Genomic DNA, 27,619 nt, shown 5'->3' on the forward strand with positions numbered 1-27,619 from the left:
AGTTTTCTAACATTAGCCACCATAAACTACTGGTCATGCCTGACCAAGTAAAACCATCAAGCAGTGAAGCCCCTGAGTGTGTTGAACTGGGAAAGAATGTATTTTATTGCTAATGAATTAAATGTTTAATTTGTAAGAGGAAGATTGTTATATTTCATGATTAAAAGTATAGCCTTGCTTGTCTGCAACTTTCTTATTTATGTAAATTAGGAAATTAAATCCTAATTTGTTTAATTTTATACTATTTATTAAGACAAAATTCATGTATGGTACTTTAAACATTGGAAAAAAGCGTTTCAAGTAGAAAACAATAGCAATCTTAAAAAAGTGCCCTAGTCTCTTCAATCACACACTGCTTCCAGCTAACAAGGTAATACTTTGCATTCTGGTTCCCCGCTGGTCCTGTTGCAGAGAAGCTGTCAATGTGGTCCCAATGTCTGGATCAGAGAGAACGCTGGAGGTCCATTTCCTACATCTTATTAGAGTGGATTATTCAGTCCCTCAGCCATGCAGCCGTCAATCACACACCAAAGGGGGGCCTGCTCCAGTGTGCACAGGAGCACTCTGATCCGAGGGGAGCCGGATATCTCTCCACACCCGCAGATCAAAGCCTGCCTGCCAACCGCCTCACACCCTCTCCTTCCACTTTTCACTCATCGGCTTTGGTGTGGAAGGGCATGTGGGGTGTGTGAACATGTGTATGTGTGTGCGTGTGGTGAGGTGGTGTGTGGGGGAGAGCCTCCTTTTGCCCTTGAACCATGGTGGCCCTTGAGGTCCCCCAGTCACTCTGGCGGGTGCAGTTGACCCCCTCTCTCCCTTAACCAGAGTGCTGCCTTCTCTCTCCCTCCCTAGTAGCTCTAATTACATTACATGTCCCATGTCCTTTTAATTTGGCAACAAAGGGGAGGCAAGCAGGCGAGGCCAGGGACTAGAGCCCTTAGAAGTGCTTATTAAAGTGCTGTCCTTCATTGTCAAATTCAAATTGTGTATTTCACATACACCTCCCATTAAGGCACAAGGAAGCAGCCTCACGCTGGGTGTGAGCAGGCCTTTTTTTTTACCAAACCACCTCTACAAACTGACACTGGAACAGAGAGAAAAGGATTGAAGGGAAAGGGGAAAAAAAATCTAAACAAAATGGGCGGTCCTGGTGCTGTGCTGTTTGGCTTGTGTTTGAGGTGGTTTTATGTGGTAGCGCAGTGTCTGCTAACTGTGGAAGGTGGTTTTGTACATGCTTAGATCATTAGTGGGGTGTCAGTCCCATTAGGCTTGTGGAAACCGTCACTGGCTACAATAAACAGATCTGCTGGCCGCATGCTCAGACTAGCAGGCGGCAGGCGCTCTCCGCCACAGTCTCAGGACAGGACCAATTCCTGGCCCATCTACGCTGTCCCTAACACACATATAATGTGTTTACACACACATACAGCCACACACACGCCTGCATTTTCCAAAGAACAACCAAGCATGTAATCAATCCACGCAGTTCTTCAAATGAAGGAGATGGCAATTTGATTTTAACCAGTGCAGGAGGGAATTCAAGCAGCCTGACAGAAAAACTGAAAGGCTGCTTTCATCCCAGTGTTGCCGTCTCACATTTTGACAAATCGAGGCATTTTCTTTCCCACCGTGGTAACTGGAAAAATCCTCCACGTTCCACAACACATATTAATCCAAAAAAAGAAAAGTGTCTCTAGTTACAAATTAGTAGCTGTCAAGAGGTCGGAAATTATTCTCCGCTGCAGGGCTCGCTATCTCATCTCTCAAAATAACTTCATCTGCATTTCATCAGGAGTCATCCGCAATTTCTTGCAGATATGGGACTATAAATTCAGTTTATTGCAGCTGAATCTAAATAAGAGCCTCTTCCCTGAAAGAGATTTTAAATGATATCCTAGCGTGCACAAGCTTCTGGACATGTTGAACAGAAAATATGTTTCACCTTGCTGAATGTCCTTCATCTCCAGATGCAGGCTCGATATGAGGATGCCAACTGCTTGTGAACGCTTCCCGTCCAGCAGCTTGATCTGGTAAAACAGAAAACAAATGAATTCATAATGTTAAGCTGCCAGAGTATTAATGGGATTCAGTGTAAAACCCACAGTATGCATTTCAGTTAACAAGGCTAAAGGCTTGAATTGACCGATGGCCTTATCTTGAATTAATTCTATACTCATATTTCTTCATGTTAATCAGAGAATGACACTTTATTCAGAAGGTAACAACACAAGTTCTGTACATTTATACCGTTCCTCTACAACGGCTTCATACCTTTACTCCAAATTATACCTTCTTAACGACCACGTTTATCATCAATTCTATTATTCAAACACGGACATAAAACAAATTGAGGAACAGATGGCGAATAAAAAGTTCAGATCTGTGATGAGAGGCCTTAGTCGCTCCCCCGGCTGTGGAAGCAGATGATAGATGATGAGCGAGGCAGAGCACCTGAAGCCCCAGTTAGTCTAAGTAGCCTGGGAATCATCTGGATTGACCCAAACGACCAGACTAATCAGCACGCATTGTCATAACTATCATCGTGATGCAAACGACTGGGAAATGCAGAGCACGCACACACACACACACACACACACACACAAACACCCTTTGGGACACACTTTGTCAACTTACATCAATGAGGGAGCAAAGTTAAACAGAAAAGCACCTCCTCCAGTTTACCGAAGAACATGTGTGAGATATAATCAAAAAATATCAAGTCGCAGTGAAAGTACAAAGGCAACAGTGGCACCATAAAAGGACAGTCTAGAAGAGCAAGGCAAAGAGAAGCAGGGTTTTTATAACAAACTATAAATTCACAGGATTTTTATTTGTGCCTACACATGGTCACAATTACTTATGACTGAATTAGCCGTAAAGCCAGAGAGAGTTTTGGCAAGGTAAAGCCCCGCTCTAAAAGTTAATGTGTCAGGCTTCTTCATTAGGTATTATGGCGTTGTCGGCTACTGGGCTGTCCAGTGGGAGCTGGAGAGCAGAAGCCTTAGAAGTGGGTATTGCATTACAGGGCGTTAGTGGGTGCCATGCTGCTTCCAGCTCTATTACCTGGATCACTGGGGATCTCCCACTCTAAGGACTTGAGACGGCTGAGGACCAGGCTTTCCCAACACCTCTAATTAACCACTTTGGACGGGCCACACTAAAAGCAGCCCAGGAACCCTTCCCGCTCGCTGTGGCTGCAGAACTCGCCAATTAGCCCAAACAGTTACGTTAATGAGAAAAGACAACTGATGCTGGATGCTTGGCTTCAGACACGCAAACAGCTCGGGTAAGTGGAGGGAGCCGCGTGATGCTGATGCTGAGACAGGTAGACGTCAATAACAGACGTCTCCCTCCTGTGGACAAGAAGAGAACTGAAGGCTTTCATTTGAAATTGCTGTGGACGCTTGAATAACACAGACGGGTCAAAAGGAAAGAGGAGAAGAAGAGGGAGAAAAAGCGAGCAGGCTAGGAAAATAAACAAAATGATGGAAGGAGACACTGGGAGTGTCAGCCATTTGAGCTGAAGCAGGTGGCTGATGTTAGGCGAGGTGGGCAGGGTGATGCAGGTTCAGAGCCGAGCAGATAGTTTACACAGCCACGGCTGAGCAGCCAGCCTGCTCCCGCCGTGACTGTCTGTCTGACTATCTGTCTGGAATCACCCGGGCAGATGTTACAATAACAACTGGATCAAGACTTCCCATCAATAACCACCTACGATATACTCAACAACCCCAGTCTCACCCAGCGGTGTTAGTCTTACACCCACTCTCCCACGTCATAGCCAGAGCTTCAAATATGTCTTTCATAAACGCACCATGATTACTCATAAGTTATTCCCATAAACCAGTTAAAGCTGCTGTTTGTTTAAGGAGATCCGCTACATATAAACTTGATACATGTCTGATTTATGTGGGGAGAGGAAATGTGCCGTTTTGTGTTTACTGATGTGCATATTTTGCACACATACAAACTCAACAGCACGTTTAGCTCGATTGATTTCTTCATCTTCACCCATTTCTCCCTCCCTGCTAATCCCTCAATCAAGAATGCACCGGCATGCGCATCCTCTCCTATAGGTGCCCCATCTTCATTGCCTCCTCTAGCCAGTGGAGTGGAGCCACATGCCTGCAATTACACCCCTGGTCCAGTCCGGTCCGGAGAGCTCTCTTCCATGTCATCTCCTCTGCTTTGATATGCTAATCAGCAGGGAGAGAAGGGCTCCAGAGTAAACAAGAGCTTTGATTTTTCTATGGCACACATGATAAAGATTAACTCACTCATGTAGGCATCGGCTGCATCCCCCGAGTTTCAACTTTTGCCGTGTGGAGTTGTTGGAAAGCGGGGAAGTGGCTCATATGCATAATGTACACACACATTCCATTCCCTCCCACTCATCTCCTCTCGCCGCACAGAGCCCCCTCCCCCCCTGGGCTGTGGTGATAGCATGATCTGGCAACACTTTCTGAGCAAGTGCATAACGACTCGCGGGGACGTGCCATCATCGAGCACTCAAGACGCACGCGCACAGAAACAAACACTAGCCTGGTGCATACACAAACACACACACACACACACACACACACACACACACACACACACACACACACACACACACACATAAACAAACAAACAGACACAAGCATGGTAATTGACACACACTCTCCCCTCACACAGAATCTGCAGACTCGGAGTGTGTGCTGGCAGAGGCAGGAGGCGGGTGGTCTGCATCAGTGTCCATTGGTATTGGTAGTCACGCAGGGGGACAGAGACCACTGTCTGCAGATTCTGCACAGTGAGGCAGCCATGTTGAGGCCCATAAAGCGCTGCCCAAATGTCTGCTTTTTGTTAAAAGTGAAGAATAAGACAGATTTATCAGACCAAGAGTAGGATTAATTACATGTATGCTTAGAGAGAAACAGACAATCAGACATAAGGATTCAACCTACATCTTTAAAATCTTCACTTCCTAAATTCTTTTAAATTAAATTGATTGTAACTCTATTTGTCACTTGATTTTGGTTTTCTAGTCTTATAGCTCGCTTGTTGCTTTTGTATGTTGGTTGTGTGGCAACCGACGCAATAGATAAGCAAAAAGTGGTATATTCTGAAATATACGTATTGTTTCAGAAAATGTACTGTTCATGAGCAGTGCTATACTGTACAATCATTTCAAAACATGACCCAGAAGGCATGTGCGTGAATACTACTCATAACCATCAGAGCCCACAAGAGCTCTTAAAAAAAGTAAAGTAAAACACAGTATGGTAAAAAGCTTTTATTCTGAAGTTTGTGAATTTGAGTAAAAGTGAGGGATTTGTACTTTTATCGTTCAGTTTAGTTGAAATTTTTACTTTTTGCTGCATGAGAAATACTGGTCTCTGCTTGGTGGACTCTTTGTCCCTACACATCCTCCCTATTTTCACCATCATTTGTCCTAGTTTACCCCCATATTCAGTCCATCTTCATGATCCATTCCTCCACAACTCAGTAGCACCTAGTCTTCATCCCTGCTCTTATCCCTACCTCCTCACCCGCCCAAAAAAAATGTCTGTTTCTCTTCATTCTTTGCTTCCCTTTCTTTCTTTCTCTTTCTTTCTTTCTTTCTTTCTTTCCCACCCGTTAACCAGCTGAACTTCTTGGAAGCCATCGTCGGCTGGTGATTCAGATGATTTCTCGCTCAAATGATTTCTCTCTCTTTAACTCAGAGTATAAACTTTCAGGGATAAAAAATGATTACGTAAACAAGTTTCTTTTATTTTGACGACCTTTCCAGTGAGTTGGACCTTCTAAGCGGGCTGAAAACAACCATGCCTTCACGTATTCACTTTCCCTCTTTAATCGCAGAGTTGGACTCTGAATGCTCTCGCTGGCTCTAAACACAGACCTTTATATTAAATATAAGACTCCTGTATAATCACAGTACTGGGAACAAAATGTCTAAACATAGATATCAACCCCAGCCAGTGTACCATACAGGTCTTTCTCTTCAATGCTGTAAAAAACATGTTGGACATGGAGCTTTTTGATTGATATGAATGTGTTTCAGCAGTGTTTCCATTAGTGGGGTCAAACCTCTTCCAGGCTGATGTAAGCCCAGACAGGAGACAGTTGGCAGGATTTGTGTCTGGATGTGGCTGTCTGAGTTGGATCAAATGTTGGACAGTTTGCCGCTTTAGAGTGACCAGACTGACTGGAGAGATCTAAGGATGGAGATCAGGGACAGAAGAACACACACACACACACACACACAGACACACACACACACACACACACACAGTGGCCCTCTGGAGCGAAGTGGAGCCTTAACAAATTGATCAGAATAGGGGATGTGTATGGATTTAGAGGGGACAGTCTGGCCGATTTTTAACTGCTTGGACGCCACAGTGAGGACCACGAGGCAGCCAGGATGCTGACGCAGCACTGCCTGCAGTCGAGGGGGGGTGGGGGGGGGGGGCAGTAGATAGATCAATCTGGCACGACGCACGTCTTTGCTGATTTTTCTCGACTTGCACAGATGCACCTACATTACAATCCAGCACAGTTAGCTTGGCTTGCCCAGAAAAAAACGAAAGCCTGTGTTGGCCCAAGTGCAAGATCTGGCAACTGCAGGCAACATAATCCTTTCTTCCTGGGTTCACCTTTTGTTATTTATTTCTTTGATTACTGATTTAACTTGACAGCAGTCAAAAAGCCTTTTTAACACAAAGCTTGGTAAGAAAACATGCTAACAACGCCCTTAGGTGGCTGCAGCGAGATCAAAATAGACAAATAAGCGATGGATTACGCTTTCCACACAACTAACTGAGATAATAAGAAGATATCACCCAAAACTGAGAAGGAGTGAGTGGAGCGACTGAATTCACCTTCTTAGCTTTGGCTTTCTTCTCATAGGTGTCCGACAGGGGTTTCTTCTTTGGCTGTGGCGTGGCCTTGGAGAAAAGATCCTCAAACTCATTGGCGTTGACGAGGTTTGGTTCCTCCAGAGAACCCCAGAGTGTGTTGTTGCTGGAAAAAGAAGTGAGGATTTTAATCTGTGAATCATTTTAGCTTAAGTATATGCTTATAAGGTTATAAGGTGCTTAAGATTTGATCACAGTCACAATGACAGTTGCTCACAGGACCAGCTGGAAACATCTTGGTTATTTCCCTTGAGCTAAACAAATTGTGTGTTCTATTTGTGGAAGCTTATTTGATGTTTATTCAACCTGCCCACTGCTTTTCATTTTCCATTTCGCTGCCTGGCAAAATAACTTGGCAGGAATGGCTGCAATCTCAACTTTAAAAAGCACTGTTTATGAGCTAGGTGATAAAAATAACAAACGTTTAAGAAGGGCTTGTTTCTGTGATAAAAGGACCATTTCCATCAAATGAACAGGAATACAGGAGGCAACATTGTGTTTCAGAAGTTGCTGAGTAACATGGAAAAAAAACAAACAGACGCAGAAACAAGAACAAGAGATGTCTAAAGTCAAGAGGATGTTCAGGAGCAAAGCACTCTGCTGTTACCAACACGTCAACTATTCTGTTCGCTAAAAAGCAACACATCTGTCTCTGCTTTTCCTCCTTAAGACTGTTAATCAAATGGACATTAACGGCAAACAAAATCATTTTAAAGAAAGATTTTGGAGTGATGGCATCTATAATACACTACACATGTCTAATTACTGGTTTCCTATCATCTTTTCACACATCGCAGTTACCCTCGCAGGTCATTGATTACTGACATTACAGCTCATCTGAGAGCCAACAGGTCAATCTCCCCCAAGTCAAGGCCCATTTACAATGAGAAAGAGAACATGGACACAACACAGTAGCACAAGCGCTGTCAGGCCTATCATGGCTTAAATACCAGAACAATCAACTGCATTGCCAGTGACTGGATTAGGGTCGAGTTAGTCCAATTGCAGCCAAGAGGTTTTTCTGTTGAGGACATAATGATACTGTCCCAAAATCCGCCTTTGATTTTGCACTCCTTTCTGAGAGGAAAATAAGTCCAAATGAACAGCCTCCGTCTCTGAACCCAACTGTGCAGGAATTTAGCTTGGAAAAGGAAATGACATCCAAACCCCAAGAAATATTTCCATGCGAGACAACTTTGTAATTGACCAGACTGTGACTGTGATTGAATTCGAATCCCCCTTAAAGCTCTGTTCCCTTTTCTTCACGCAGCTTCCCAACACAGACTGTCCCGCATGCTGCCAACTGTACTTCGGCTTACATTTGGACACCTGGCATCATTTCAAACCTTACACTGTTCCCCCTCATAACCTCACACCATTAACAGAGATCACACAGCTGATCCAGCTATAGTTAAACATCTGACCCATTTAATGCCCCTTAACTTAGCCCTTTACAGTTAAATTTATAGCTGACATGAAACTGCTGCAGTGTAGTCAGTCAGTCCTCCAGCGCTGGCCAGGACTAGAGAGAGAGTGCGAACCACAACTCAGCTTCCCCCACTAATCCAGCCATGGAAATACAAGGCCATAAAGCTGGAAGCCTGGCACTCAGAGGCAACAACCACAGCCACTGCAAATGGGCTGGATAATCCACTTACAATGACAGAGTTTCTGGTGCAACAACCGTATCTATGATATCTCTCTGAGATATCTCTCTCCATTAGAGGGTGGAGCTTCATTAGTCCTGGGACAACAGTTTCACTCTTGCAACTTCGAGCATTGGATATCTTCGCCTAACCCCCGACTTTCTAAACCTCACTTTGAAAACGTTCTGCTATAATGCCCCAAAACAGCCACAATTAAGAAATCCAGGTGAGACCAAATGCAACGAAACGTTTATCGTCCACTCAAACGTAAATAAGCCACATGCCATGTGCATTCTGAAGATTTTAACAATTGTTTTAGATGTTTTAGTATCCTCAATACAGCCTGACCAATACCAATGTTCTTGATATTTGGTAGTTTGCAAAATTCTATATAATGATATATAGGTCAGTTCTAATTGTTTTAACATAAACAATCAATCTTGATACAAATCCCTATGTTTCTAAATTACCTCAAGCCTAGTTTGGCATTTATGTACTGCAGTGTCTTGTTAATAATTGGCTGACACACACACACACACACACACACAACATTTCTGCAACAAGCTAATATCGACCAATATGTCGGTCTAGCTCTAGTATAGACCTTATAATAAATACAAACGTGAACTGAGGTTATACTAATCCTGGGCTTTCTTGGGTTTAAACTATTTCAGGGAAAAGAAATGCAAGTGTGAGAGGCCATTATGATTTTTGTGGGCTACTAATGTTTGTGCATTGCATTATCACTGCAAGTTAAAGGATAATTCCAGTTTATTACACCTTGGGTCATCATTTCTATCAGTTATAATAACATGCTACACACCAAAGTCATTTCTGATATCTGGGAACAAGGCAACATCGCTACATTAAAGTCCAATGGGGAAAGAAATGGACATTTCTCGCCATGTCGGACTTCTTCATAACAATGCAGCTGCATTCCCAGATCTCTGCAATTAACTTGCTGAGTATAATGTTATCATTACCAACTGAGACGATGTAATCAACCGCAATTATCCATTAAGAGCAATATGAGTGATTGTAAGCGATGGTCCACATACTTATTGTCCTGTATCTGAATCCTGGTCCAGTACAGAGGCTTCATAGGACAGGCCGGTTCAACGGCAGGTTTCCGTGGGGCCTGATTCACCTTCTGGCCGAGACTGAAGCCCCCCATAGGGGGAGGAGGGGGAGGGCCACAGCCTGGAGGAGGGGGAGGAGGAGGTGGACCGGATCCAGGTAGGCCAGGAGGGGGAGGCGGAGGTGGTGGGGGCGGCGGACCACCGCCAGCGAGAGGAGGTGGTGGGGGGGGTGGTGGCGGTGCTGCCATGTGGCCTGGCAAAGGGGGAGGAGGAGGGGGTGGTGGTGGTCCTGAGAGGCCTGGTGGGAGAGGGGGAGGAGGTGGTGGTGGAGGTGGTGGTCCTGAGAGGCCTGGTGGGAGAGGGGGAGGAGGTGGAGGTGGAGGTGGTTGTCCTGAGAGGCCTGGTGGGAGTGGGGGAGGAGGTGGTGGTCCAGGAGGCCCTGGAGCCGTTTCAGCTTTTATATTTAGTCCGACAGAGTCCAAGTTGAGTTTTTTCGGCACGTTCTGGCCGGGGCTTTGGGCGAGCCCGCTGCCGTCACCCTCGGGGCTCTTGATGAAGGTCTCCCTGTCCGTCTGGATCCCCACAGTGCGGCAGGTCTTGGGGATCGGCTCATCTGTGGTGGACACAGCAACATCGCAGACCTCACCTCGCTCCTGGCCTGCATTGTACGCCCGGTCTCTTTGCATCTTAGCAACGACTCCTTCCAGGTGCGATATTGAGACGGCATTCTCACCTCGCAGTCGGAAGATCTGGAGCTCAAAGTCGGACTGTGAGGAGGAAAACCACCGTATCAGCAACTCATTCATTTTCCATGATATAATATAATAAAGCCAGAGTAGGTGGCAGAGATTGTGTTTGTTGATTGTGTGTTAAATGTATAATGATTCTTCCAATGTGATTCTTTCTTGAACAATAACAAAAATATCTTCAAAAATTCAGCTGTGTTTTTTTACTTCATTGCCACTATATTTTCTCCCAATCTCAAGTTAATATCTGACTCTCACAGTGATAATCTGGTAACTCCAGTTTTTATTTGACATTTAAAACAATGAAGAACAAATCCAGCCAAAGCAAAGTATTGATTTGATACAGAAAGGAAATGGTTTTGCAATAAATCTTACACATGTTCCCTGTTAACTTGTGTCTGTTTAGAAATAGAATTAGGCACGTTCCCACCCTTTCTTGTGGGCTGACTGTGGTGCATGTTTGACAGTGTCAGCATCAGTGCTTTAAAAGGTCGACGTCAAATTAAAGGCTTTAAGCAGACAGGCTGAGAAACCAATTCTGAGGTCAGACTTTTCAGGGAAACGGTCCATAAAGCAATTTATCAGTGGTACAAATTATGTAACATGGCCACAACTATGTTCCTTTGGTTTTCCAAGGGTATACAGTAAGACTTGAGACTTGATTAAGTTTACAGACAAAAAACACCAAATGAAACACTGTTCCTAACCTCTGCTTTTGATCAGTGAAACAGACACCTTTAAAATGAATTTGGGGAGAGCCATCACATTGGAGAAAGAGAGATGTCCGTCACAGAACTCACACAACTTCCAAATGTTCAGTCCATAAGGAAGTTACATTATTATACATAATATATGAAATTCTGGTCAGCGGAAAGCTCTAGATTTGTTTTAATTGACACAGGACAGTTTTAACATGCTCTGTAAGATGTTTAAGATATAATATATTTTATATCACTGAAATAATGCTAAAGGTCACATTATGAGTCAATAATAAGGACATTAAGTCATTAAAAAAAAAATAGTTTTTAATGGTTTAGTTACTAAATGCTTGTACTCCGGTCTAATGTGATAAGTTTTTGTTTGAAAAATATAGATTTTGGGCCACTCTGTGCCTCATCCGTGTACTAGAAGCTTGCAACCAAATTTCATAGACAATTTCTCTCTAATTTAGAGACACACTACAACTACGTTTGACAACAGAAATCTGAGTCAGATTTAAGTTTTTTTCATTTTAACCTATCTATACTGTTTCTCTCAAAAAGCAAATGTACAAAATTAACTTTAAAACTTAAAGAAAATGGCTTAATTGGCGTGTTGACAAACAATTTACATTCAAAAGACATTTTACGTACAAAACTTCAAAACCTCTGACATCTTAAAGCTTCTAGCGCTGTGAGTAAATACTCAGCAGAGTTTTCACACCAGTTCAGCTGCTGCGCTTCAACATCTCATGCTTACTTAGTGCCATCTTGTGTTCAGGAGAGTCAACTGCTGCGACTGGCCAGATATGCCTTAAACAGTGCCTTACACATTTACATACATGAATTATTGTCACACACATTTTCACACATCCCTTGTGCTAATTTGTTTATGTTTAATATTGTACACCAGAATTTCTGGTTTTTAACTAAGCACTTTGAATTGCCTCGTTGTTGTGGTATATAAATGATTGTACAACAGTGCATAATATGTTTTCAGTCAATGTTTTAACATGTCTGCTGAAGTCGTATGATAACTTACATGCATCCTCTCCAGCTCTTCTTTGCACTCTCTCTTCAGCTGCAAGAGGGCAGCCTGGTGCTCTGAAAGGACACATAACAATAACACTTAGCTGACTCATTCAGCTGGCAGTCTGATTTAATAAATGTACACTGAAGGCTATCAGGTCAACAATCTCTGCACATTGTTGGCATTCCTCTACAGAATAAGAGAAAGGATTTATAGAGTCACGTTAAGTCACTATCAGGCTAATCTGCAAAGCAAGACATCAAACCAGATAATCCTACATATGGGTGGGTCACTTACACTATAAAAGGACCATATTTACAACTCAACCAACCAGTTTTAAATTATACTGCTGGCTGAAATGAGAGCAAAACATTTGGTTAGGTCCAAACACATCAAAATGCTGAATGCAGGGGAGAGAAAAGATCACCAACATAATTCACCTAAGGTCCATGATGTAACAGTAGTATTTGGAAACATGTACAACTTCACACTACAACAGAAACCAGCCAATAGAGACTTAGTCCTTAGTCAAGGAAATGTTTTGTCCTTAACCATATTTTCACAATACAGTTTGTGATGAAATGAAATGTCCTTCCCTGTCCTATTCTGTGTAACTTGGAATCCCACCCGACAAGCTTTCATTTCAATATATGGACTAGACTGAATTTGGGGCTCATTTTTACATTTGTGAGTGTTTATTCCTATTTACAATTAAGACTAAAATCAAGACCACATGAAGAAGATGATCCTGTTGTGGACTGATGCACTGGCATAGACTATCTATTGCGCAATTTGTTGTAATGAGTAACATTGTACTGTAGCAATGATTAATCTGAGTCAATGATCAGAATCAGGATGTATTCAAAGATCAATTAAAGCCACTGTAACTGCACTTAATAGACTATTAGGGCCATAAGTGAGTGGTGAATCAACAGACAGTTTGAAAGAAATGTGTGTACGCATGTGCTGATTTATCTATATGGCTCACGGTCTGGACTTTTGCTCTGCTTCTCAAATTCCACTCACTGTTCTCTTAGAGCAAAGCCCGATCGTGGAGCACAAATCACCAGAATAATCCACACTTGCTAGTCTTAATCTTAATCTATTCTCAGGGATGAAGCTGCACCACACAGAACATCCAACAGCTGTTGCTATGCACCGTACGCTTTCAGTGAACACAATTTCACTGTACCGAGAACAAAAAAGGAAAGCTTTTTACTTTGTAATTTAATCAGCCCATGTGGACAGCCGTGTGTGCTTTTAACCTCTCTGTGTGTCATTACACCTTTGGAGTACAAGGTAGGCCAAACATGGCATGCGGCCCAGGGTGTGCTTGATTCCATTAAATGTTTTTACCTCACCAACACCCACACATGCTATCCGGAGGTTCCACCACACAAACAGCAGCATTAAGGTGTGGACACAGCCTCACTGTATTCTTAAATGGGTTTAAAGGATGTCTTACACCCTGCTGCGGATACTTAGCTAGCTCTGCATGATCTCAGCGTTTTAGAGGAGTGAGTGCTCAGGGGTGCTCTACTTTTGTTGAGATCCATTCAAAAATACCATGATATAAATACTATGATATTTCCAATGGCCCTTATCCACAAAGCCACTCAGTGTGAGGTGTGTCAGTGTAAGCTTGACTGGCATGATCCTCTGTCAGCATTCCTGGTCTTAGATAGATAACAGTGTCTAAAGCAACAAAGCTTGAGGTTCTTACCTGCTTCGGTGTATTTGAGCCCCACCTTCTCTTCCTCATCTTTTGTTTTGGGTGGGGGCCACACAGCCTGCAGGCGCCCTGGAGTCCGGTCCTCGCTATCTGTTGGGGACGTGACCTCCGTCTGTGGGGAGAAAACACATGCAAAAATGTCAGCATGTACCCTGGTAATGCAATGATACAACAACAATTTGTCTCATCGTTTTTGCTTTGTACAAAGCAAGTGTGCCACTTAAATTTTAAATAAAGAAAGATAGAAAATAATTACGTGTTGTCGAGAAAACATACATTAGCCTCTATGGGACTTTTGAGTTCCTTGCCAGGTGACTTGGAGGTTCTCTCAAAAATAGACCTCAGGTTTTCCTTGTCATTCTTGATTTTCTTTTTCACTGCCTCCAGATCCACATTCTCAGTTTTTTCATTTTTGACAGTTTTGGGTCCAAAAATGCTCCTGAAGGTTTCATAGGCCAGGTCTGAGGTTTTCTTTTTTCCTGGTGGGGATGTGGGGGTTTCTGGACCTGGACATGTCTCTCCCACAACCTGAGACTCTTTTTTGCCGTGTTCCGGATCAGCCTCCTTTTTGGTCTGATCCTGGTTGTCTAGTTGGAGCAGCTGATTGAGCTGTCCCATTTCAGTGCTCTTGGTTTCCGCAATGGGTTTAGGCTCAACATGTTTTTTGGCCGGAGTGGCTGTCTTCTGCTCAGGGAACAGCTTGGCTTTGTTTACGGTCTTCTTCAGGCTGAGCAGGGCCAGGTCAGCATCCTTCTCCCTCTGCTTGATCTCTGACACCATCTCCCTGTCGTCGCCCACCGCTCCTTTCTTCAGCACCCGCAACCCACTGAAGAGAGCCGGCATCTGGAAGGAAGGGGGCAAAGAGGGCGCCGTGCCCCTGGATGGGGGTGAGGTTGAGGAGGTAGAGGAGGGGGAAACGGATGAAGATGGAAGTGGTGTGTTTGTTTGTGGTGTCTTTGGAGCAGCTGTGCGCTGTGAGGCAGGACTGGCACTTGGCTGGATGTCACCCGGGGACTCTTCAGGTGCTGATGACAGCGACATGCGTTTTTTAAACCCTGTAGGGTGATCTTTGATACCAGCAGAGTCTGACTGCTCCTCTGGACTGGAGGATGATTGAACTGAAACTTCAGGAGTCTTAGGGCTGGATGGAACAGAGGAGGACACCGGGCTGGAATGAGGTTCTGCAGTCCCCTCCTCAGCCTCGGCCCTTTGCTCACGTTTCTCCTCCTTTTGTGTACTATCTAAGTCCTCTGTCTGCTTTAAAGGAGAGGCAGCATTTTGATGATGTCCGGAGATGATGGAAGGAACGGGCAGAGAACAATCTATGCCAGCATACTCTTCGGTATCCATTCCCACATTGATGCTACTATTCTCTCTCGCACCAGATGTTTCTATATTCACAGATGCGGTGTTGGTGCTCTTCTTGGGACTGCAGTCATCTCCCTGTTTGGAAACTGAAGGGATATGAACTGTCCTAGAGTCAGTTCTGCTGACAAACCTGTCTGAATATAGGATATCTTCTATGCGGGATCTCTTTTTAATTTGGTGTGTTCTAAACACCGGCACTTGGTACTCAGCTGCTTCCTCACTGGCATCTCTTAGCTCATCATCATCACCATGGTTCCCTGTATTATTGTCCTCCTCAGGTAGAGGGCTAGACAGACTAGGGCTGTTGTGGGCCGCCTCCTCGTACTCATTTTCTGTGTCACTATACGTTTCCACCCTTGTGACCTGGACCAGATCTGGGTCATACGAGGCTCCGGCTGCTGTTTTAACTTGGTCGCCAGACTCCTTGCAGGTTTCCGATGATTCAGCCCTCAGCCCTGAAGCAGTCACATTATCCTGATGCATATCTTGCCCTCCTTGAAGCTTTTTCTCACTATTAGTCGTTTGACCACCCTCAAGAAGAGGATCCTCCCCATCTGCCAGCTCCTTGAAAGACGTCAGCAAGGCCGACTCCGTGTCTGAAGAGGCAGATGTATCCCAGCTGAAGAAACTGCTGATGACATTCAGAATGGAACTAGGGGGCTGCTTCCCCGGTCCATCCGAGTTATTACTGTCCATTATTATTCAAAGTGTCACACCAACTGAGAGCAAAGTGAGGCAAACCAAAACAGGTAGCAGCTCTAGCAAAGTGACCAATGAAACCGTCAGAAAAGGTTCATCTCCCCACCTCCAGTTATCCAAGTTGCTGCTATTCCACCTCTACCGCTGGCTGGGAACAAAAGGCCTTTGTATGGACAAATCTCCCCAGCTCCCCTTACCTTCTCCAGGAGGGCGACAATTCTGACAACACTATCCTGTATTCCTGTTTAGTGACACACAGGTTGCATGTAGTAGACTTTCCTAAAATCACATAAAAACTATGACTGAGTGTATGTTGTCAGTAGTACAGTTCGGTCTCCTCATGTGCGAGCAAGATTCCCATGACGCTGGAAGTGAAGTCAAGCTGTTCAGTGGCTGGAAGCATGCCCCACTGTAATCTCCCTGGGAGAGCAGGAGAGCAGACTTCACCTGCCTTTCACAAAAGTATGTCCAACTGTTACGACCAGTTGAGCGGTATTATCCATAAAGTTGTGGGTTATCCTTCTCTATGTGCCGGTATACAGTCTGGAGTCCATGACTAAACTGCTCTTCTAATCTGTCTTCTTTAAACTTGTCTCTCAGTTCACAGGAAAGCCCCGTGTGCTGTTGTGTGAGAAAAAAAAAAAACACAGGTTGGAAAAAAATGTGTCTCACTGGTCTACCCAGTCTGGGGACGCCTCCCTTCAGGTTCCTCCCTTCCTGGGAGGGGACCTATAGAGGCGGGCACCGCAGGTGTCTGATTACCTCTGCTCATTTCCGTAAAATGGCTGGTGACGTAACAGAGTAAACACACAGAGGGCGAGTCAGTCTGTGGTCAGGTGGAGAGATGCAGAGGTCCATTAACCCAGCATTGTGGTGAGCTATTGCAACACAGGGCTTAAGACGTAGTGATTAGTCAGCTCTAGCTAACATGCTAAGATGCTAACATGCGTGATAAGCAGCCCATGAACACTCAGATAGGGCTGGACTGAATTCAGTAAAAAAAAAAAACTTACCGTAAGTCTCTATACACTGAGCACTGACAGTTTTGATCCAAATTGGTAGTTTAGGACACTTTTTTTCTAAGGAGAAAAGCTTTAAAACATTTGCAAGCTAATGTTAGCTAGGCAATACAATCGAAGTGTGAAAAGGGACTGCCTAAATAGCTTTTTAGCTTATCCTGCTTATACTTTAACCTGCTCCAAACTTTTTTAATATAAATGTCAAGAAAGTGGACACACAGCATTCTTCAAACTGTGGTTGCCCTCAGCAACCAAAGTTCACCCTCCTTAAATGCATTCCTTCAGACTGCGTGATTGAGCACTGTCTAAGCTGGACATACCAGGACACATTTCAAACTGTTTTAAAGAGTGCTATTCAAATGATTGGTGATCAACTGAAGGAAGCCACTATGAGAGAGGGGGCTGCTGTGGCTGAGGAATGTTATGTAAGAGCAGTGGTATTTCATACACACACAGTAAATCCCCCCTGAGGTTGCACTAGAAAGAGGGACCACTGATCGTCAAGGCTGTGATGTGAACACAGATCTGACGCATATGAGCTCAAAATAGAAGTTGCAGATCACATAAACATTACAGATGTAAAAAAACAAAACAAAAACTATCAAGTCTATAGCCCACAGACTTGGATTCATCATAACAACCCTCTTTTTGTGTATTCTGCTGTTACAACACTCTGAGAACACATCATGTACAATGGAGGTGTGTGTTTTTCTAATGAATAAAAATGGTTGGCAGTGACAACGAAGCCGTGCTACAGCCAAGTATGTGAGACGGCTGTCACTTTCACAACAATGCAGAGTGCCTAATTCTGTACAGCGTGGCCTTTGTGCTGAACCGACTATGCTCACAGTCAGGGCAGTTTTTGTGTCTTGGGAAAACAACGCTTGGCTTGCACCCACCTAAAAACCACACCCAGGTAATCGGCCGCATCTGCCACAGGAATGAATGCCTTTGCCAGACAGCAAGATGGAATCTGGACAGACAGACACTCTCGGAGAGTGAACAGTTTTTCACATCATTCTCTTAGATGATTTAGAAGTGCAGTGCAGTTCTTTAATTGCACTACACGTCAGCATAATTAAAGCCTATAAACAACGTGAAACAAACAATGCTTTGTTTGCTGCAGGCGTATTTTTAGAAGACACAAGGCACAGTAGGATTACATTAGTCACATGCTCTGTGGCAAACCAAATATCTTGTGTTGCAACTTCTGCACAATAGTAGGAGAGAGAAATCACAATAATTGTTCCTAACAGCCTACACATCGAAAACAAGGTTCGAAAATGCTCCAAGAGAAGGTCTGAACGAAAGAGGTTTGAGTGGAATGATCTCAGTCAGTTTTGGCCCCAGTCAGTCTACAGATTATGATCTATGACCTGTTAATCCATTTCTAAGAATTCACGATCAGGTGGTTAAATGCCTGAGTGGAGAGAAATCCCTATGAGTCCCACGGGGGGGAAAGAGTGCTATGGTACACTACTCTGGGTGTGAAAATATGTATTACAGCTAATTTTCCGCTTCAAGTGTTTGTGCTGCTCATGTTTGAGCCCTCACCGTGCACTCCAGCTTGGGACAGTAGGGTGTATCCCCGATGATGTCATCCTCGGGCGGTGTGATGCGCAGGAAGTCGAGGTGATCAGGGCGTGGAACGCGGGAAAGGTGCTCCTGAGGGTCATCACCATCCAGCATCCAGATGTCATCCTGACGCAAGAGGGAATCCTCTACAGAGACACACAAACAAACACAAGACCACGGGTTAATTAATCAATGAATCATAGCACGGAAAAAACACAACAGCATAGCAGGTGTGATCATGTGTGATAAGGCTAAATAAGCAGCACTGACTGAGGCAAGTTGTTTTCCTGTGTAACCTGCCCGGGTAATACAATTGAAATGAGGTAGAAAGCAGGCATCAGAATCTTTTAGCATCAAACAGGCAGCGAGAGAGACCCCTGTTTTGCAGCAGGCTTGAGGGCACGCAGCTATTTTTATCTGCACTTAGCCCTGTTCTCATCGTCAACACCAGCAGAAAGCCACACTGATCCAATAAAGAAAATGGTCTGCAGAGCTCTGGCCTCAAAAACAAATACCATTGTCTAATATTGACTTGCATTTTAAGATATGTTCACTGTAAGAGAGCACTCCTACTGTACTACAATAAAGTCAGTTGCAAATAAGTGTGTGTGATTTGTGTGATCCTGTGTGTTTAGTCATCCAAAGGCCCAGAAGGGGTGAAAATATAGAATTTCACCTTTGTTTAGTTTGGGAAACACTGCCCTCTACTGACTATGCCGGTACACAGAAGGTGATGAGTGAGCTGTATTGATGAAGACTGCTCAGAAAACAGCTAAAACAGGGTAAAAGTATATAACAATTTCAATACAAATTCTTCCCTCTGTGCTGTTTTTGCCGCAGTATGCTGGGGGAGGTTGGATTCATTCTGTGCATTTCAGAGCCCCTGGCCTTTAATATTTACTGCTCAGAGACACACTGCAGACCTCAATCTGCAGAACCTTCCTCATGTGCTATGCCCTGAACAAGTCACATGGTATTAACGTCAGGAACCCGGCCAGTGCCTCAAGTGCCAACACAGGAAGCTAAGCAGAAACGCAATTCCACATTCTTCTCACGTCCGCAGGAACATGATACATCTTGCCTTGATGCATGCATTTAATGTCTCAAGAGAGTTCGTCATGCAAGAAAAAGGGTAAAAAGGTAAGAGATATGAGGCAGGGACAGTGAGGTGAAAGAATAAGGAGGAAGAAGAGAGAAGAGAGGACGTTCTAAGAGTGAGGGGGGGAGGGTGTAGATCTTGAAGCTTGGTGACCTCAATTTCCTCCGGCTGTAAGACGACACCTTGACCTGGCAGAATTATGAGCTGAAAACTGAGAAAATCACTTCCTGTTCGACAAGCTGCTAAAATATCCCATAACCTTCCTTTGTAATGAGTATCCTTGAAGAGGGCGTACAGTATTACTGTATTGCTGCCCAGCATCCACTTCTAAGGACTTGGAAGTCCCCTTGTTTAGCTCCCCAGAGTCGGAGTCTCTGCCATATACTTTAAATTCAGTTATGAAAGCCCACACACACACAAAACTAACTGGGGGGCTTCATTAAAAACTGGAAGCATTGAAATTCAGCTTCAGTATTCGACCACAATCAGTCATTATGAGACAGCAGCAATGCCTGCAGTCCCTCCAGTTATCTGGGACTTAGACAGCAGGGGGAAAAAAGTAGGATTAGATTAATAACTTTTCATTATGATAATGCTGCGCTGCATGGTCCCGCAGTGGGAACTGCTGACTGTAGGCTGGCCCACTTCCAAATGCAAAGTTAAGCTCAGTCCAGGCCAAGAAAAAAAACAACTGATCAGAAACAGCTCTCTCCACAATTCCTGGTTCTAACTGAACTATCAAATATGAAATAGGGAAACAATGAACACATATTGATATACTGTATGTTTGCTATGTTCCTTCATGACTCCTAAAACATTACTATTTACATTTCTCAAGGGCTAGCTTGTGCAAGTGACAGCATATGTTTCCCCCGGATTGACAGCCAGTCAGTCACCTAATTAAATAGGTACAAGGTGGAACACACTGCCATCAGCTGGACAGGGAGAGGAAAAGGCAAGTCTGTCTCCCTGTAGTCCAACACTGCAGTGAAGCTCTGCTGCATGCTAGAAATTAGACACAGTGAAGAAACGCACAACGCTGCAATGTAATGACAGTAAACAGATGTGGAGAAGCAACTCTTAGATGTATTAGGTAATGAAGGCAGTGCATTTGTTTAGCTCGAGCTCTCTTGCATGCACACACACACACACACACACACACACACACACACACACACACACACACACACACACACACACACACACACACACACACACACACACACACACAGTGAGTTCACTGGCTCTGGGGAAAACTGCGCTTATTGCCATTTAATCTCACTGATGCTCTAAAAGCTGAGACCGAAATCACAGGGTCCGTCACTGAGGGGACACAGGGTGCAGATGGGATTGTGTTCATCAGTCGGGTGACACACAGTTTGGTCAGACAGCAAGTAATGCAATGCTATCTGGATCATCCCAACACAAGACAACAAATACTGTCTGAGTCTATGCACATGATACACTGCCCCTTAGCAAAGTCTGTGTAGAGACTTTCAGACATCTACAGTACACACAGGTGTTTCCTTACAGCAAACCTGCAGGTGTTGAATGACACTGCAGTAATGTGACAGTGAAAATCACAGCGTGTGAGTGAGCAGCTGTCAGACAGCATGGGTCTGTGCTACAATAAGCATTATCATTTAACAGTAAAGTATCTGTGTTTGGGGCGGTTCAGAGGCCATTTAATGTCTGACCCTGACAGGTGGGTGTTGTCAGCGGTGATGCATTAATCCACCTGTCACTCTGTCGGCTGATCATCACTCATCCAGTGGTTGGAGAAAGCTTTGTGGAGGCTGTATTGAGTACAACAAAGCAGAGACAACATCACAAAGTTACTCTTCAAACCCTTAAAGGCACCGACTGTCTCGTTTAGTTTATGTGCAGAAATTAGTGAACCCGGTCATTTCTTTGATATTAATAAGGGAACACTGCGGGCCAGACAAGGCAGGAATATCTATATGCATATCTATAAATACAGAGCTTTCACAAAGTAACACTAGTCTAACTCCTCCCACGTTTCAGTTTCTCATTCTTATTACAGACGCAACAGCTTTGCCCAGAGTGCCCTATTTTATCCACTAAAAATCTATAACCTCATCATTCAAAGCAAAAGAACTGGGCCATGTGGCATGCTGAGTGCATCTGGCAGCCTCCACCCCCCCCTCCATCACTTTTAGCCAGGAAGGAGGATCATAGACTTTTATATAAATCACGAAAAATGCAGCAATTGTAAATCACCCGCTTTCTTTTGCACCCGTCACAGCCGCCTCTCCACGCAGGCTTGTCGGCTGTGCACGGCTGTCAGGCCGGCCAGTTGACTGACTGGTTTGGCTGTCGGTGCTAAGGTCCATGTGAGGGGTAGCTACAAGTGGAAACTCAGGCAAGGGTGTTGTGGTGCTCTGAGGGCCAGGGCAGTAATGTAGCATGACATGATGCTCACAGAGTCATCGTTGTTCATTTGAAATGCGGTTCTGGAGGCTGATGGGTATATGCCAAACTGAGGAGGAGGGAAGAGTGCTTTCATTGGGCCTGGCAGGCCAATGACTGGGAGACAGGAAATTTGGTTAAGCTTGCTTCAGTTCACTGTTGAGTGTATATTTAAAATAGTGGGACTTTTAAAGCTGCTCATACTAAAAAGCACAAGATGGAACATCGCTAACATTTTCCAAGGTGGTAGAGTAGCACTCATTTATTAAAGAAAACAAGTTACACATTATGTGAGACGGACCTTTGGGCCCTGTCTCTCTGTATGAAGTATGCACCTCAGAGCAACGGTGCGAGACAGACAGAGAGAGATTCTTCTTCTATTTGCCTGTTTTAGCAGAATCCACTTCATTATCCGAATAGAGCTGACCCTTGTCCTCACTGGGTGGACCAGTGTTGCATGACAGGGCACTTTGTGTTGAATGACAGCTAGAGCGGGGCGATACACTCCTGCTCTGCACTGATCAGTTTCATATGACCTTGCTGGACCGTATTGGGTAATCTGATTATGGTATTGCCTGCCATATGTCAATAAAATAAGTAGGCAACTGGGGGAGGGGGGGTAAAAAGAGAGAGAGCAAGAGACACTAATGGCTGATTGAACTGAAAAGTTAAAGCTGCTATAATCAGTAGTATTTTTATAATGGATCATATAACTATGTTTAATATGAAAAGGGTCGCTTTGAGTGAAGAACCCATAGTTATCACCCAACGCTGCGGTTCCCCTCAGCTCTACAGAGCTTTCTAGCATCTTTTAGCTCATTGTTTTAGTTTTCTGGCCGGCAACATTACTGTTTTAGTTCAGTGTCACCACTCTCATCATTGTTTTTGGACATAGACCAATGAAAAAGCTCTAAAAACCCCCTGTAAGCTACCTGCTCAGCACCAAATGGCAGATGGACAAAGTTAGTGGCTAGCTGGGTAACAGTGTGGAGCATTTAGCAGCTACAGAGTCAGATATTTCCCTCAGGAGCTGGTGAAGACCAAAGACAGATAAAAGGACAGTGAATATGGAATTTACATTTAGTAGGTGGCCAGAAACACGACTCCAAATGAATGCTAATGTTGCTATGTATCTGCTCGATGTGTAAATAGGCAACTGTTTGCTAGTTTCTCATTTCCACTTAAAAAGGTGATAATATGTCAGTGCCCAATTGGCCAAAAAATGTATTATTGCAGGTTTAAAGTTTCTTGTTGACTGTCCTCGTCAAAAAGCTGAAAAGTATAAGAGAACAAGCAACACAAGTGCTAACATAAAGAGAAATTATAATACATTACATAGATATTGTGTAAACATACATAAAACAACCACACGCACACCTTTAGTAAATGCATAAGGTATTCTGTTGCACAGACTGCAGCGCAAGAGCATCAGCACATGAACAAACAAGAGAATTTGTTACTTTAAAATTACCATTCCCATCTGCATAATAATCACACTCATTAATAAGCACTGAGCTTCAATAAGAGAGCACAGATTAAAGAGCCTGGATCATAATTAGTTCGACATTTGCAAACCATGAAGGGCCGGGCTTCATACTGACCCACTTAGCCCTTTTGGCTGGACCCTGTGATGTTCATTTATCTGTGTTAACATCTGAAGTGTATTCAATCATCAAGCAACACCAGGACGATCCCGTAAACAGCTACGATTCAGCAAAATCGTCATATGGATGCTTTCAAAGATGAAGCATTTGGTTAGCATGATGTTGGCAACAATGAAAGTGTATTTTGCCCTGTCAGAGTTTCATACACACAGCTTAAGGGTTCTAATATCACACCATTACATCTGATGAGGACATGGGATATTTGCCTGGGCCCATGCCCAGGAAATTAACAAAAAACATTGGACTTAATAAAAAAGAGGTGGAGTCTGATGCCTGACAATGTGTGTGTGTGTGTGTGTGTGTGTGTGTGTGTGTGTGTGTGTGTAAATGTTAATGGTGACATCTGTGTGTGTGTTGTCTGTGCATGCCTAGGTGAGGACACACAGGGGCAGTGTCATTTCAGTGGGAATTGATCCAAATCATCTCCACATGAGTAAAGCCCAGCACCAGTTAGCTCAGCTCTCCTTCTCCCTCTGGCTGCTGCAGAGCTGAGCATTGCTGGCTGTATTTGTTGAGCTAGTGCTGGTCTATGGTGTAACAATTCAAACACTCTTCTCTTGGCTTCCTTAAAAACGCAGCATAGTTCTTAAATTAGGGGTAAAACTGTCTACACTGACATTTAAAAGGTCCAACCATTATCCTCTCTCTATTAGTAAACTGCATAATCAATGGGAGGATATCTCTTTGCGGCTGCAGACAAAAGCAAAGATTGTGTTCCACTGACTGAAAGGGATGATTGACCACATTACAGAGGGAGCTAATGCAATAATGATGAGACCTCCTTAGAAGCATCAGACCAACAACAACAGCATCACTGGATTGTGCAGTTTGGAGTGATTCCAGTAAAGGCACATGAACAAAAACCAACACAGAAACCTCTTCTACTGATCAAAGAGCAAAAGGTCACAGAATGGTGAGGCTGGCGACTGTAAAGTGAAAAACAGAGCCAAAGTGACAAAAGGTGACACTGACAAACTCTGAGCTACAATGTGACATTATTATGGCTTTCCAAAGATTCTATATGTTGTGTTTAAAACCACAGCACAGATTATAAAAAGAGGAAAAGAGTTCTGCAAATAAGGAAATTGTAATCCTTTCTTCTATAACCCTTGTGCCCGGTGGGTCCCTGATCCTTTGTCAGTTTCCAGTGAAGTGGATAGGATGTGGGTTTAGGGGAGGGACAGCAGATCCCACAAAGTCCAAATTGGCAATGGTTCAGTTAACACCGCGCTCACGAGAACCCTGGTCAGGTCGAACCCCGTGTCAACTTTGTGCCTTTGATCTGAGACACTCCCACTAATCTCTGACTTCCCAGCGGCACCGAGAGAGTTAAAATGGATCATCAGCGAAACTATTCTCAAGCCCTGCTTTGCCCCTTGCACAACTCTGTTGGGTAGTTTTTAATTTGCGGTCACACGTCCAAGCCAAGACGAGAACACAGCAGTCAGACACTAGCAGGACTAACAGAGACATTTTGGAAAAACAATGCTTATTTATTGGTCTAGCTAGTTTAACAGCTGGAGTGACAAAGTAAAACTCTCTTTGCGGAAAATGTTTGTCAGTTACAATGCTGCGGAGTGATTACTGGAGCATTTCAACAACACACACACACACAGACACACAGAAATAAACACACTCACACACTTGAATCTGAATCTGAAGACATCTTTTTCTTGTTCTGTTCTTTGAAATCCGGCAACAGCAATGCCAGATGAAGGGCATATTCTGACAAACGTTTCATGCTACTAAGATGATAATAGCTCTGCCGTCAACATTTACATGAAGGCAGGGAGTTCAGACATGAATCAGTGCGTTCAAAGAGGGAGCAGTGGGATTTCTGATCACTCACCTGTTGTTGTGGAATTGCTGGAGGAGTTCCACTTGGAGTTGCTCGGCCGCCTGCTGAGGTTCAGATCCAGACGGGTGACGGTCCGCTTGTTTCCGTTCTTGTCGATGACCTCGGTGAAGATTTTAGGCTCATCTGTGTTACTGGAGCTGTCACGTTCGTGGTCCACATCCTGATCTGAGAGCAGTACAATGCGGTGGTTGAGCTGTGGGCTTGCTTGCTTGGAGGACAGAGGGGACAGGACTGGGGACATGCTCTGGAGACTGTTGGAGGCAGGGAAAGATGTGTTGAAGACCCCAGCGAGAGAAGGTGAAGAGGGGCTCTTTGTGTGGGATTTTGCTTGGAGATAAGGTTCTGTGGTATGGGATAGGGGCAAGCGTAGCCCCTCAGAAAGCTTGTTACATGTCTTCTCTCTGTTGACTCTCAGCAGGTAGTCTTTGTTTGGTCCACTCCACTTTCCATACTCCTGCTGGCAGCTGCTAGTCCCTGGCTGTAGCATGGCTGGCCCTGGGCTCGTATGGTTGACATGTTGCACTCTCCCTTCCACATCTTGGACTTTGGCTACCACCCTGACCCCTGTGTTACTCTGGTTGATTTCACCATACAGCTGCTGAGCGGACTTGACTGTTGATGCATCCTCAGATAATGTCTCAGCCAAAGAATCAAACCTCTTAATTGGTCGAAGGTTGCTGCCACTTTCCCGTCGGGTCAAGCCCTCCATCAGGCTGCAAAATGACGACTCATAACTCAGCTCACCATCATACTCTGAGAAGTCGTTACAGAAGTCAATGTCAGGGTCAAAGGTCCGGTTGTCCTCCATGAAGTCCCAACCGTCACGAGCAATCTGGAAGGGTTCCTCCATGGGCAGGATGGGATTACTGACTGCACTGACATAAGAGCCGGTGACAGGGCTGTCAGAGACGTGGGCTGGGATACCTGGGATCTGCTCCACTACTGAGGATGAAGATATGGACACACTGTTGTGAGCAGGAAGCTCAATAGATGAAGTTCCACTTCTAACTTTCTTCTTCATTTTACTCTGCAGGAAATCCTCAGCACTGTCAAGCTTCTTGCCTCCCAACTTCTTCAGCCTTTTGCTCTTGGATGTAGCTCTCTTCGGCTCTGAAGGCACAGTGAGAGAATAGTTGCTGCTGCTGAGAACCTGACCTCCAAGGTGAACTTCCTGACCCTCCATGTAATCCTGGAGCTTCCCATCCTGGTTACCCATCCTGACTTTGTTGGCGCAAACCCTACACAGCGATAAGAGGTCCGCCAGCAACTGGTGGTGCTCCGCCGCCAGCCAGCAGAGCTCTGCAACTGCTTCCTTTGTTGCCTGCTGGGAGTTGAGGAGTTCGCCTGAGGAGTCGGTATACTGGCCTCTTTGTTCGGACACTGCGAGATCCTCTTTTCTCCAGTCATGGTCATTAACGGACCTTTCTGAATGAGGGGCGCGGCTCTTGTACTTGAAGCTCGGGGCCCGCCTCTTGGGGAAATACAGGCTGATGTTGCTTAGCTCACGGATGGGTGCATATAGGAGCAACACAGTGTGTGTGCCCTCCATGATGGGTGCCATGTTAATCACTCAAGCACTCCGAGTAAGAGGTCAGCCCCCCAGACTGAGTGACTGGGCTCGGACTGCAGATGAGGATCTCTGGCTATTCATCACCTGGCCTGTCCAGATACTATCAGAGAGAAAGTAGCACACAGCTGTAAATCTGAAGACATGTCCAATAACATGTTAGTCCAACTAATGACTTTCATGCACTCCTGATGCCAGACTGCTTGTGTGAGCTCAAGCTTTAGATAAAATATAACCTTTATATTTTCAACGTAGAATAGACTCACAGCTAGGGCACTACAGACTATTTGGATCTAGTTTTTGAAGCATAACAAGACAAACTGCTCCTTTTCCCAACAATGGGCCCTCCATATTTCCCTGTCAAACCCATTTGTTAATTAAAAACTAAATAAAATCCAACACTGCATTGATTAAACTAGACAGTGCTCTTACTATACACTTAACTTGCTAACCCTATCTTATCTTCCTCCTACTCTCCGGGGTTTTTAAGTAGATGAAACATTTCTGAGC

General features: G+C 44.4%; 1 protein-coding gene across 1 annotated transcript in view; it reads right to left on the reverse strand.

Annotated features, from left to right (window-relative positions):
- The window catches only part of LOC139297431 (formin-like), a 48,887-nt gene extending 21,784 nt beyond the window's left edge, over window positions 1-27,103 (reverse strand). The window contains exons 1-8 of the mRNA XM_070920093.1: window positions 25,534-27,103; window positions 18,471-18,637; window positions 13,822-13,942; window positions 12,111-12,172; window positions 10,088-10,391; window positions 9,604-10,000; window positions 6,855-7,005; window positions 1,943-2,027 (exon numbers count right to left, since the gene is read on the reverse strand). Coding sequence (XP_070776194.1) covers window positions 1,943-2,027; window positions 6,855-7,005; window positions 9,604-10,000; window positions 10,088-10,391; window positions 12,111-12,172; window positions 13,822-13,942; window positions 18,471-18,637; window positions 25,534-27,103 — 2,857 coding nt within the window. The remainder of the gene's footprint in view (window positions 1-1,942; window positions 2,028-6,854; window positions 7,006-9,603; window positions 10,001-10,087; window positions 10,392-12,110; window positions 12,173-13,821; window positions 13,943-18,470; window positions 18,638-25,533) is intronic.
- Window positions 27,104-27,619: the final 516 nt, after the last annotated feature.

The sequence above is a fragment of the Enoplosus armatus genome, chromosome 15 (genome assembly GCF_043641665.1).
Source record: "Enoplosus armatus isolate fEnoArm2 chromosome 15, fEnoArm2.hap1, whole genome shotgun sequence".
Lineage (NCBI taxonomy): Eukaryota > Metazoa > Chordata > Actinopteri > Centrarchiformes > Enoplosidae > Enoplosus > Enoplosus armatus.